The sequence below is a fragment of the Poecilia formosa genome, unplaced genomic scaffold, assembly GCF_000485575.1.
Source record: "Poecilia formosa unplaced genomic scaffold, Poecilia_formosa-5.1.2 Scaffold36, whole genome shotgun sequence".
Classification (NCBI taxonomy): Eukaryota; Metazoa; Chordata; class Actinopteri; order Cyprinodontiformes; family Poeciliidae; genus Poecilia; species Poecilia formosa.
Genome location: NW_006799975.1, coordinates 999,000 through 1,012,843, shown reverse-complemented (window position 1 = coordinate 1,012,843; position 13,844 = coordinate 999,000). Strand labels below are relative to the sequence as shown.

Here is a 13,844-nt window from a genome sequence, read left to right as displayed (position 1 = left end):
TGAGCATTCATTTTCCATACATCACCACCGTAAATCATAACCAGCAGAGCCAGGAAAAACAAAGTAGTTCCTGAACAGCATGGGAATCTTTCTCTCTCCCTCCCAACCTGCCTCCAGTTTTCAGATAACTACTACCGCGCCGATCTGATCGAAGCCCTGACCAACTCCCTCACTCCAGCCATCAGCATCAACAACGAGGTGCGAACGGTGGACAACTTAAATCCCGACGTCCGGCTCATCCTGGAGGAGATCACACGCTTCCTGAACATGGAGAAGCTGCTGCCGAGTTTCAGGAACACCATCACTGTTAGGTACAGAGAGGAGACGGCCATTGGTCTCCATGGTTTCCTATAATCTACTGAAAGAGTGGAATTGGAAACTATTTTCTAGTTTCCAGTGACTGGATTTGACTAAGCTTAGCTTTAGCTGTAGTTCTGGTGATAAAATTTAGTTTTTTCATACAAAATCCAATTTCCAGTTTTATTTATTTATTTCTGTTTGTTCACTTTCTTTTTTTTTTTTTAAGAAATGACAGAAAAGATTTTCAAAAAGTGGCTTTTATTTCCTTCTGGGAGTTTAGTAATGGAGTGTTAGGGCCAGGCTACAAGAATGTTGGTTTAGTTATAAGAATATAGTTTTAATAATTATAAAATAAAAATTTCCTAGAAAAAAATGTGTTTTCGAATAATGAGGGACAAAAAGTCATTTTAATGAGAATAAGATCTGATGTGACTACGTCAGTCTGTGAAATTCATTCTTTGAGGTGGACTCAGTAGTTTGCATAAATAATGATAATATAATAGTTTGGTGCTGATGTGTTAAAAGGATGAATTATTAAATATTATCTCTAAAATTGATCCCAAGTAAAAGTTCACAAGATGGTGAACATTCCCCATTATTTTTTTTTTTTTTTTTATGTTGGTATTCTCATAAAATTACTACTTTATTCTAATATGAATTTATTCAAGTAATATCACGACTTTATTCTTGTAATTAATATAAAAAATATATATCTTTCCCTAATATTCCATCATAGAATTGAACTAAATTCAGAATCCAAATAAACAGAAGCTATAAATCACAGGGTTTCTGTAGTTTATGGATGAAAATAATCCTTATTTTCCAAAAATTTAATCTTCAAAACCCAAGAATTTGCTCATTTGATGAAGCCGATGTATCGCCCAGCCCTTCTCATTTGTTTTAAATAAAACATTAGAGCTTCAACTCTGTGACAGTCGTGGATCTAATGTCTCTGCAGCTGTCTGAGAGCTATCCGCCAGCTTCAGAAGAACGGCCACATTCCTAGTGACCCGTCTCTCTTCAAGGCCTACGCTGAGTACGGACACTTCGTAGACGTTCGTGTTTCCGCTCTGGAAGCTTTGGTCGACTATACAAGAGGTAGGACGTCACAGACGCCTCACTGGTTCCTGGCGTTTTTCTGAAAGTTGTTGATGCAGATCTTGAAAAGCTGCGGTGTCTTTTCTGCGTCTCAACAGCAGCTTTTTCAGGTAAACTCATTACTGCCGTGTTGGAGCCTTGTTGGCCTTCAGAAGTGCCTTAATTCTTCAGCAATGTGCAACAAACCATTCCTCAGAGATTCTAAAGAAGATGGCTCCACTGTAACCATGATGGGATGCACATGTCTAATAAATCTCCTCTAATATCAGCCAGGTTGTTTGTCAGAGGAATGTTTGAAAAGCCCTTTAGATCCAGAGGTTCTGAACTACTCAGACCAGCCGTGCCAAACTCTAATTTGCATTGGAGTGAGTCACTGTTTTGTGTTAGTGGGTCCACTGAATGGGTAAAATAAAATAAAATGTCTAGTGAGTGTACGTTTGAGTATAAACCCAGCACCAGTCACTTATAAACTATAATGCATTGGGGTTTCATTTCTAAAACGTTGTATAGGATCTATAATAAAGGTGTATGTATGTCCAAAAGCTGAAATGGCAAAAAAACAAATATGAACTGATTTCTAAAACTAGAAAGCAGTTTCCTGTTTAAGAATCTCAGTTGCACCTCAGTGTTTCCATACAAGGTCAATGTTATAAGAAACACAATTTCACAAGGCAGAAGTCAATGTGTTGGTGAAGAATAGGAAAAAAAAGAGGTTCTCATTTCTGGTAGCCATACTAGTGGTGTGACCATAGAAAGTTTCCACATTGTCAGCGGCACTAGAGTCAGTCAGCATAGGGGCAGGGCTATTATACCCAAATAATAAAGCTCGTGATAATTTAATTTTACAACATAGACATGCCCGCAACAGCAGGGCTTACAAGCCTCACCACCACAGAGAGCGACTGTGTCATTCTGAAGTCCAAAAAAATCAGACATGAATTATAACAAACCAAGAGAACAACAGAAACATCAGGCTACATGGTCACTAATGATGAAACAACACAAATTCAAAGCAGTTCAGCACCACTGATGGTGACAGGATCATTTTGACACTTTATCTATTTCAGCTCAGAGCCTGGAGCAGCTACCAGCTGCTGAAGCTACGTTTATTGTTGACGCGTTGGACCAGGTATGCAGCAGCGCGTGTTGAAGCGGGTATACAGTGGCCCGCGCCAACCCCGCCGTACGCGAAGCGTGTCACAGCAACTCGTGCACCTCTGGATCTTTGTAACTCAGCGCAACCATTAGTCAACCGTGCCTGGAGTAATCTATATAACCCTACATACACCGTACTACACCTCGTCACATTTAGCGTCACCATATAACCTGTGGTCCACTTCACCCTGCTGATCATGCTGCTTGGAAAACTGACTTTGATTTAAGATTTAATTTAATTTAGCTTCTAGACTTTTTTTTTTTTTTTTTTTTTGAAAGGTCCTCATGATTAAACATTAAAGAGGAACCATGATGTAGCATGGCTTCAATTCCTCACCGTCTCCCATCAACTTAGTTTTTATAGATCACAACCTTCATGTTGAATGTTGTGATCTATAACATTCACAGCAGCTTCAGGCCTGGTTTTGTGCGTACGCCACCTTTATAAATGAGACCGCTGATCTTTGAGTGAGCGCAACTAGGTGCTTTTGGAACAAGGCCAGTCCGATCTAGCCTGCTGCTCAGTTCTCTCCCTGCTGTGTCTACATGATTACTGTTTATTTTCTTGCTGCAGTTGAACGGAGCTCAGCAGACCTGCAGTGGCTGCTCGACATGGTCCAGAGTGACCCTGTCCACTACGTCAGGTCAGCACACAGCGCACAATGTGACTCTCACAACTTAGAACAAAAGCATCTTTATAGATCAATAGTTCTATGATGTAATGCCAATGTAATGAATATCTGTGTAGTGAAGCATGAGAACTAAAGCATGAGAATAAGAAATCATATCGGTCTCAAGTTCGTTATAAACCTTTCTGTCTAAAGGTTCGATTGTTTTTTGTAGTGTGTGAATATATCAGATATTTTTATTCTAAGAATCATAATATTAATATAAAATCTAGTCACTAGTAGAATGAATATGTAAAGTATTAGTGATAATACTAATATAAAAGTGATATGATATCTGACTAATTTAGATATTTAGGTTTTCTTTAGCTGATTAAAATCTTTTTTTTTCTTCTTTTTTTTTTTTTTAAATACGCTTACCATTAACAAATCTAAACTTTATGATTTTCTGTCACTTTGGCATTTATATCAGAAGTAATCAGCTGACAGACTAACACACACACTCTTGTTTTCCTCTCCAACCAGACACGAGATTCTGGGCATGCTCTGTAAGAACCCACCGTTCACCAAGTCAGCAGACTCTGGTCTGTGTAATGAAGCGCTGGTCGATCAGCTCTGGAAACTTATGAATTCAGGTGAGACACACACACACACACACACACCTCCATGATGAGAGACAAATGGGATAACTGAGATCTTAGTGGAGTTCAGTTTGAAGTCAATCTTCTTTTGGTGACCAGTGATGCCAGTAATGCCTTACTCCAGTATGGTCACTTTTTTTGCAGTTGCAAGTAATCTCATGATTTACTGTTTCTAAACCACTCATAATATGAAAGTTATCCTAGTCACTTTGGATTATTATTTTGTGCTAATGACTTAAGTTTCATTTAGTTTCAAAAATACAACATCATCAAATTTAAGTTTAATTTATATAAAACTATGTTAGGAATAAAATGGCTTGTTGTTACAAATATGTACATTTTCAAAATTTGAATAGCTCTTTGTAGTGAACGGATTCTGAAGGTTCTGTTTACTGACGACTTGTTAAAGGATTAATCAGTGATCCCACATCAAATAACTTTTTCAAAGTAACTGTGACAACACTGTTGGTGACAGGCTCAAGTTATAATAAAGACTGAGTGAGTAGCAAAGGCCAGTTCTGCCTTTGGGTGGTGAGGTGCAACTTTAACACCAGCTAACAGAAATGTAAAATATTCAGAAGAATATTTTACACTTTTTAAACTGGATCAGACACTTTGTTGTGGCCTTGGCTTGACCTCATGACCTGTGTACGGGCTGAGTTAGCACACCTGAGGCAACGAGCGAGGCAGTCACAAAGCCAAGTTGGTAAATTGGTGTGACATCGTGCTAGCAGAACTTAAACTCGCCACAGTACCGTCTCCGGATGTGGAAGACTTGCCGCCTTGTGAAAAAACTGAGGCAGATTAAAGAGAAGACATGTCACACACTGTTTGATAAAAAGACTTCATGCAGGCTGATGACAAACTCAGATAGTATCAGCCTTTAGGGTAGGGTAAACATCTAAAAAAGATGGACTCCAAATAGACTCCATGTACAGTTAACCGCTATAATTGTTCAGCAGGCTGTCACTGCCCTGATGCATGTTCAGTATTTTAGCTGGGTTTAAAGGACCTGATTTTAAAAACTTGCAACTGCTCCCTCCTTGTGTTTTTAGCGTTTCTGTAACATAATAGTAATGATAATGATCAGTTGGGTTTGGAGCAGTGCTCTTTGGATGCTTTTCCACCAATACAACAAATTAGGACTGAGCTTTTCCCTCCACTCATTTGGTGTAGCATCTGACCATAGCAGGCCGATGCTACCACACGTAGAGTAAATAGCACTTATAGAGGTTCAGTTACAGCCTGCTCAGTTTCTTTACTCAAAAACTACTTAATCTGTGCATGTAACAAAACCAAGAAACCACTTTTTTTCCAGAACATATTGCCTTGGTCAGAATGTGTACACAGCAGCCTGTCATCAGAGAAGAGGAACTGCAAACAAATGTATAGCTTGTTCTCTTTACAAAGAAGAGGGTAGGGTTAGCAAATTTATGGCGATATTGTTGTCTTTAATTTCAGAGCATAGTTCCTGAAACTAAAATTAGAAGAACCTAATCTAATTTTAACAGGCTTTTTCACTCATTAAAACTCCTTCCCACGGTCTCTGAATGGTGTGGATCTTTCAGTTCTTGAGGTTGCACGATGCACAGTGGCTTTAGAAATTACTAGAACCCCAATTAGGGTTTGTGGTTGTAAAGTGGATTTCACAAGTTTGCACGTCTTTCTTAAAGAGCTAGGCTTTCCTGGTATGAGAAAATCATAAAAAAAATTAAAAAAATCCCAGATTCTGCTGAAAAATAAAAACTTCCCCCCCAACTGTTTAATTGCAACAGGCAACTAAACAGCTGTTTAAACAGCTGTTTAGTTGCCTGTCTTCACTGTTGCAACAGTGAAGACACTGTTGCAACTAAAGATAAACACATGGATGAATTTCTCTAGATCTTACTGAGACATTAGTCTTTTAATCCTGGAGATGTTCTTCAGGTGATAGAAGGCCGACTTTATAACTGTCTTTATGAGGCTCTGAGGGTTCAGGTCAGAGTCCATCACTACACCCAGATTTCGGACCTGATTGCTACTGATTTAGTTTCTAGCTGCAATAACTGAAGCTGTAGTTCTGTTTTACTGTCAGGTGGCCCAGATGAACCTTTAACATTATAATTAGCAGGAAAATGTTTAGACAATCTGTTTAGTCTTTGAAAACAAAATGTTTCACCACCTCAAGGACTCTGGAGTTAAAACACATATTCAATATTTTAGTAAGTGGATTTAGAATTTCTAGTAATCGGAATTTTTAAACTAAGAAAAATGGATGCTTGTGAGATTTTCTTTGGTAGCATGAATTTTTTAAAGTTAAAGGTAAACTGTGAGTTAATCTAAATATTTTTTTTAAATCTCTGGTCACATATGGTGGAAAGACTGACCCACCGTTATCTGCAGCGTTGGCTAAGGCTTCATGGATGATGTGCAGGCGGTGAAGCCTAATCTCTTTTTTACGACAAAAGCTGAGCCTACCATGCTGATGTGTTCTCAGACCAACACTAACACAGCCACCCACTTTGAAAGCTGTGTACTTTTCAGACTGTCGAAGCCTTCATTATTTATGCACATCCTCCTGTTTGGTGTTTGGTTTTTTTTCTCACATCGCTCTTGTTCTGTGTGGGAACAGCAGCATCCAAATAACAGGGCTCACATTAAATAAGCTTCCTGTCTGTCCGCTGTTATTATATGCTGTGTTCTGTCAGTCAGGCCTTCGGTCGGCTCTCTGGATCACTTCTCCTTCCTTCCATTGCGTCCTCTGGTTTCATTATTTCTTTTCCTTCCAGGGGGTCCTGTGTACCTTTCAGCTAAGCTAACCCGGTCATCCAGTGGTAGAGTGCCAACCCAAATACCCACCACCTCAAAAGCCAAATACCAGTATATGTTCACAGTTTCAGTTTCCCTCCAGCCCTGGGTTCTTGTCGCTGCGTCTGATTTACAAGTGGAGGAGGATGGGCCGAGTTATTTATGATGATTACTTCCAGTGGACGGCTGTTTGTTGGCCAGCTCGGCGTGGGGAGCTGCACGGCTCTGCTGCCAGTTTAAATACGTAGTGACCATTGTGGTCAGCTTGAATAGCGTGTAATGAGAGCGTGCTGGTTGTTCTGCTCCCCCCTGCTGTATTAAACACTCTGACAGGATGATGTTTCACCAGCTGAAGGTCAGTCCTGTGAGCATTTTCAGTTGCTGCTGCTGATTTATTGCCCCCATGCTCTGCAGCCACAGTCTGCCCCCACCCCCATTGTTCGGCGCCGGGCCGTTTGGGTCAGCTTCAGTACGGCTTATTTAGCCCCAACCCAACTACTCGAATGACTCCTAACTTGGACCAGTTGGTTCTGCTGCCATGGAGGGTCCATTATCTTGCTTTCCATTGCCTCTGTGGGACTGTTTAATAAAATGTGTGGTCAGGATGCATTCATGTACAGAAGCACAGTTAGTGTGAGGGCCAAAGTGCTGATAGGTTTTCCAGATGGATACACAGCTAGCTGAACTGATACGCTTTTCAGTGTAGATCCTGTAATTGAGTGAAGTCCTAAAGTTCAGGATTCCTGAAAGAGACTCTCAGGAAATGCAGAGATGAATGAAGCTATTTAAAAACCCAAATGCACTTTCTACAACATCAACACATCCCTGCTGTTCATTTAGTCTATGAAAGACTGAGGCTTTCACTTCAGTTCGAAGCTACTTTATTTATTCTAACGGAAAATTTATGATCATAAACTCGTACCATGCAAGTATCGTCAGAGTGTTGTTGAAGATGGTGATGCTGCAACAGCCTCTGACTGAAGACTGCTACTGTATGATGGTCTCATGACTGGTCTGACAGCTCAATGTCCAGGCAGCAGAGATGATATTCCACAGTAACGTAACTTGGATGATACCATCAGCTGTCAGCAAGGTCTGCTAATCCACCTCCTCTGCTTTTGCGGCTCCTCTATAATTCTGCCTGGCTGTGTGGTTTGAAGTCGGGCAGAGAGACGATGGAGTTGCGATGTGATCCTTGTCTGTTCTATTGGGTGGAAGATGTACTTTGAACTTCCTCCTCTTCTGTCATATGCAGATGCCTCCTTTTCAACTCCTCTAGGATCTGGGGTCATAGTTCAGGTATTAGTTGAGTTTTTGAGATGTTAATCAGCTGCTCCTAGTTGTAAAAGAAAAAAATAATAAGTATGATGTTATCTGCTCCTTTTGAGCCCTCTATCATGGAAGAATATGGATTTGGAAATATTTGTTGAAATCTCACTGTTGAGGGGATCTACACTCTGCAGGGTGATCATACAGGGACTGCTGCTGTAGTTATGCTAACCAACCATTTTTATTTTTTTTTTTTCATCTATACAACTCTCAATTTTTTTCTTTTCAAATATTGGTATTACATTTGCAGCTTTCTTTTACACACAGTTTGATGTTTCATCTTAGCTTCATATAAATAATAGCCAACAACAGCAGAAAGGCTACAGAGCAAATTGAAATACTTTTCTTCTGTGTTTATTTAATAAGAATATACACAGGATGTTCAGACATCCTTAGAAAGAATTAAATTCATGTTTCTAAAAATGAGGCCTTGTAAAAAAAAAAAATAAAAATTCTAAACAAATATTACATTTGAGATGGTGAAACTTTCAGAGACCCTGTCATAATATGAGCAGGTCAAATCCTCTACATTACCTTTCTCTGTAGTTACTAAACACTTAAATAAACGAGGGGTGGTGCTGGCGGTTCACCCGGACATCTCTGCCTCCTCCCAGGTACGGCTCATGACTGGCGGCTGCGCTGCGACGCCGTCAACCTCTACTACACGCTGTTTGGCCTCACCCGGCCATCCTGCCTGCCGCTGCCGGAGCTGGGCCTGGTGCTCAACCTGAAGGAGAAGAAGGCTGTCCTTAACCCCACCATCAAGCCCGAGCTGGGAGTCAGCGTTGTCATGGACACGCCAGCCAGCATAGGCATCCACGGCGTGGGGATTAGCTATGCAGCTGTGAGTAGCTGCTGTTTGTTCCTGGGCTGTCGGTACATTCAGATCATTGATGTTCAGTTCAACAGGAAACAGGACATTTTTAGTGATGTCATAAATGATGTCACTGAGTAGGTTTCATTATACTGTGTTGTGTTCTGCAGAATAATGAACTGGATACATTTTTCTGCAAACCATATAAAAGCTAAAGTAGCTGATGCTGAGTGTGTGTGTATCTTTGAGGTGGACGAAGAGCCGGACCCTGTCTCATTAGGGGTGTGTGGTGTGGGCCAGCCCCCTCAGGGCCTGAAGAGGAAGGCTGAGACCCCTCTGGGCTCCCCCCCGGAGCCGGGGCAGATCCTGCAGCACCAGGAGGATGATGGGAGAGCAGGACGCTACAAGATCAGGGTTAGCTCATCCTCTGTTCTTAAACCAGCTGCTGCTTCAGGCTCAGTGAGGACACAACTCCTGAAAACTATCATCCAAATCACTCCCTTCACAACATTCACTTGGATTTTTTTATTCCATTTAAGAGTAAAAATATTAAAATCTCTTTTTTACTCATAATTGTACAACAAATTAGGCTTTTTTGTCAAAAAACTTTCCAACAATAAATAACTCTTTTAATGTCAAAGGGAAATTGATTTCTACAAAATAATGTGTTAAATGGACATGAAAGAGTCCTGCCACAAACTCAGGAACAAATTCATTGCGGCGTCCAGACGTGCAACCCTGACTGAGTCCTGTACACACCAACGGTTCGACTACTAAATACTGACTCCAGGAGTGAATATTCATGCGGTCACCAATTTTATGTTAAATATTTTACAACCAAGCAAATATTTAGCCAGTCTTAGCGAATGATTGACATCGCTAAGACTCTCCTCCTGGCTCTGATTGACTGTTACTGTTAATTTCTGGAGATGGCAATAGAACCACATGAAGGAGACAGAGGAGCTTGATCTTCTCACAGATTATCTGATTCATACCAAACGAATGGTGACAGTTTTAACAAATATGTAAAGATATATTTTTTATGTTACATGCTGCAGCTTTCAAGGTCATTAATTATTAATAAAAGCTACTTTATGAAGCTGAAGGTAGAAGAAGAAAATGAAACTTGATTTGAGCAGAAACATAGAATGTGCTCCATCCTAGATTCTCTGCTTTAGCCTGATGGATGGAGACTGAATGATCAGTTCTGCCGTTCTGTGTTGCAGTTCAACACCATGGAGGAGGAAGACATTGATATGGAGACGGTCCATGACAGTCAGGCCTTCATCCATCACCAGCTCAACCTGCTGGAGAGACCTTCCACTCCAGGTAGGAGGTCATGGTGATCCATGACCATACATGATGTCACTTCCTCTGCTGAGCTTTATCTTCTTCATCCGCTCAGGTAAAGAGCCGCCGCTGGTGGAGCAGTCCCTACTGTCCACGCCCGCCACGCTTCCTCCGCTGTTCTCCAAGGAAACACCCTTGTTGTCCTCCAAGCACAGCAGTGACCACGCCCACCACCACCACCATCACCACCATGAGCACAAGAAGAAGAAGAAGAAGCACAAGCACAAACACAAGCATAAGCACAAGCACGAGAGCAAGGACAAGGAGAAGGACCGGGACAGGGACAGGGACAGGGACAGGGACAACTCGTACGCCTACAGCAACAGCCCGGCCAGCGGCAGGTCCCTGCGCTCGCCCTCGCTGTCCGACTGAACATCTGGACCCCGTTTGGCTCCTAGGTGCCGGCGGTTCACTCAGAGTCGTTTGCAGGCATGTGTGTGACAGGCGCCACTACACACACGTGTGTGTCCACGTTTGTGTCCACATGTGGCGCAGCTTCTTCAGTAGAATCAGAGGAAACATGAACTAAGCTGAGGCTGATGTGTCAAACAGTTGAACCCTCTAACATCCTACACACACACACACACACACACACACACACACAATCTTAGCTGACCTCAGAGTCTCTTCCTCCCAAGCGGAGCCACCACTCTGGTGAACCTCAACCCAAACCTCAGCCAGCGGCTCCTGAGGTCAAACAGAACATGGAGCGGGCTCCTGGGGGTCCATATCACTGACTGCTCTGTGCCGCCATGGGCTTTGTTTTAATGCCTCCGGTTTCCTGTTGCCTCTCATTGATTTAAGAAGCTGTTGTGTTTTAACTAGATGGGTCCAGAACTGCAGCGGCTCTCTGCAAACGGTTTTCTATAAGCAGAATAATCTACGTTTTTCCTCATGTTCTCTGCAGCAGCAATAAAAGCTTTCAGAGAAGAGCAAGGATATCCCAGAGATCGTCTCAAACAGTCACTGTGCTGCCACTCACAGCTCTGCTGCCCACTCTCTGTTTCAGCTGGTAGAGCATGTTGTAGCTGAAAGTCTGAAACTAGCTTTGGTTCTACAGAGGAACATGGTTCTGGTTTTAACCTGACCAAACCACAGCAGGTAAAATCTATATGCAGCTTTGTTTTTAATTGTTCAGGCATTTTAGTTGCCTGAACAACTAAAATTTAGTTTTGGTTCAAAATTGTTGGAAGGAAAATAAATTCTCTTTTTATTCTTGGAAAGTCGTTTGTTCTATTGAGACTGGCCCAATGCAGAGATGTTTTTTTTTAATTGTCTCTTGATTTTCCCTCCATTGGCTCTGGCTGATTGGAAAGTTACTGAAAAGCACTGAAAACTCAGTTGTTCCTTTTAATAAATGTATCAAAACTGAAAATGTATGTAACCCTCTTTCTTTCAAACACACCAACAAGCATCACCTATGATCCTCTCTAATACTCTGATCAAGGTTATAGACACTTTGATGCATAAATGTATGTCAATTTAGACATACATTTTAAATCTACTTCCTGTTGTGGTGGAACCTGCAACATGTTACAGCCAGTATATAATTACTGAATTAAAACAAAAATTACACAGATTAGTTTGTATGTGTTCCAAGTTTGAATGAGCAGGAAAAGCATTCTCAGCACAGCTCTTCATTTTTACCCAAGTAATCATGTTGGAGGCCGAGTATAGAGCTTTTGGTTCCATTTTGGATTAAATAACAAATTATGAAATTCATATGCTCGTCCAAGTTCCAGCAAAACAGAGTTTAAAATGAACAAAATTAAATGGTTTGTCCCTGAACTGTACAGTGTCTGCACTCTGTAGTGGGTTGCGGCTCCGTTTGCATGAATAACAGCATCAGTGCAGTGCAGCATTCTGAGGCACTAATAAAATCCACAGCATACAGTGATCTTTATCAGAGATTCATTATGAAAGATCTGAACATCCATCTGGATTTTCCTTAACAGAGCAAACAGGTCAGATTCCGTTAGAAAGTCACTGAATGGATGATCATGTTTTTGTTAAACCCAAACTGATGCAGAAGCAGCTTCTTGTTCCTCTGACAACCATGATATAAGATTCTTATATTAAAGAATCTTTTATCTTTTTTATGAAGATTAAAGATGAATGTGTGAATTAATTTCAGAATGGTCAAATTATTGAATTATTGAACATAGGGAGATTGCTGATTATACTGGATTGTGAGCTTTTCAATGATTTATGAAAAACTATGGGGGAAATGAGGTCAGAAAGATCAAGGGAAACCAATAAAATACGGTGGGATGAAGAGCATTTCATCCCTTAACGATATATATATATATATATATATATATATATATATATATATATATATATATATATATATCAAAAACAACCTGGGTTTATATAAAAAAATATCAATCCCCAACTTCTTAAATGATAAATTAACTGATTAAACTTTTTTTTTTCTGTTCAGTTTCATCAGATGCACCCAGACTTGATTCCTGCCAGGCTTCAGAATCAATGAATCACACAAGTAGAAAAATATGACAACAGGAAGTATACAAAAAAAAAAAAAAAAACAGACAGCAACACATCTAAATAAATTGACAGATAGATGAGAAACAAGAGCAGCTATCAGTCTAGAAAGGGTTACGGGGCCATTTCAAAAGTTTTAGGATTCCAGAGAACTACAGTGGGAGCTGTTATGCGCACATGGAAAACATATGGAATAATGCAAACATTTCCTAGAAGTGGCTGACTTACTGAAACTTGTCCAAGAGCTCCTCATCGCCTCCTTCAGGAGAACGACTGCAGGCTACACCACCTCAGTTAAGGTCAGAGTTCATGGATTAACAAGAAGGAACAGAGCCTGGGAAAAAATGGAAAAATGGCCTCCATGAACGAGTTCCAGGATCAGAACCACTGCTGACCCAAAACAACACAAAGACGTGTAAATATCTGTATGATTCATAAGACTTCAAAAATATTTGGAAAATATTCTGTGGACACAAGAACATCATAACTGCTGTTAAACATGGTGGTGGCAGTGTGATGGTCTGGGACTGCTTTGCTGCTGCAAGTTCTTGTAGTTGATTGGGATTGGGAACATGAATTCTACTCCTTAGTAGATCCAGAAGGAGAACGTGTGAGAGACTCATTTGGGTTCTGATCAGAATTGAAATCTTAACTGGAATATTTTTGTAGGAAAGGAATGTGTAAATCATTGTAGATCCAAAACTTTTAATCATTTTTTAATAATTTATTTGAACTGAAAAAGATTGTATCTGTTCCCAACAATAACATGACTCAGGTCACTCTTTGTTAGAAAACACTTGCTGTATATAGCCAAGTTTTAATAATGTAACTGAAAGCAGATTTAGGTGCATCAAAGTCTTGGCTGGTGCATCAGTGAGTGGATAGATGTGGTCTGATTTAAAAGGAAAACAGAAAGCTTGATTATTAAAAGATGAATGCTTTGTGATTATCTAGAGAAGATTTTAATTTGTGGGAGTTTTATCCTGATTGAAAGCTACAGTCTCCATCTGCTTCAACCACCAACCAACAAATTTGTGGGACAAATTTGTTTGATACTGGCGACGCAAACGGCCCGCAGGCCGCACTTTGGACACTGTTGGCCAGGCCTAAATTTAACAGAGCCTGGTTTCCAGAAGCTGTCCATCATATCTGACAGCCTGATCTGTTTGGTAGAGACTGTCCCACAGACCTGCACACAGCTGCTTCACTGTTTTACTGGTTCTGGACTCAGTGGGGCAC

The 13,844-nt window shown here is 40.7% G+C and overlaps 1 protein-coding gene across 1 annotated transcript in view; it reads left to right on the top strand.

The window, feature by feature from the left end:
• taf2 (TAF2 RNA polymerase II, TATA box binding protein (TBP)-associated factor) overlaps window positions 1–11,475 on the top strand; it is a 31,161-nt gene extending 19,686 nt beyond the window's left edge. The window contains exons 20-27 of the mRNA XM_007550424.2: window positions 118–311; window positions 1,259–1,398; window positions 3,128–3,197; window positions 3,705–3,814; window positions 8,551–8,780; window positions 9,000–9,164; window positions 9,977–10,079; window positions 10,156–11,475. Coding sequence (XP_007550486.1) covers window positions 118–311; window positions 1,259–1,398; window positions 3,128–3,197; window positions 3,705–3,814; window positions 8,551–8,780; window positions 9,000–9,164; window positions 9,977–10,079; window positions 10,156–10,472 — 1,329 coding nt within the window. The 3' untranslated portion in view covers window positions 10,473–11,475. The remainder of the gene's footprint in view (window positions 1–117; window positions 312–1,258; window positions 1,399–3,127; window positions 3,198–3,704; window positions 3,815–8,550; window positions 8,781–8,999; window positions 9,165–9,976; window positions 10,080–10,155) is intronic.
• Window positions 11,476–13,844: the final 2,369 nt, after the last annotated feature.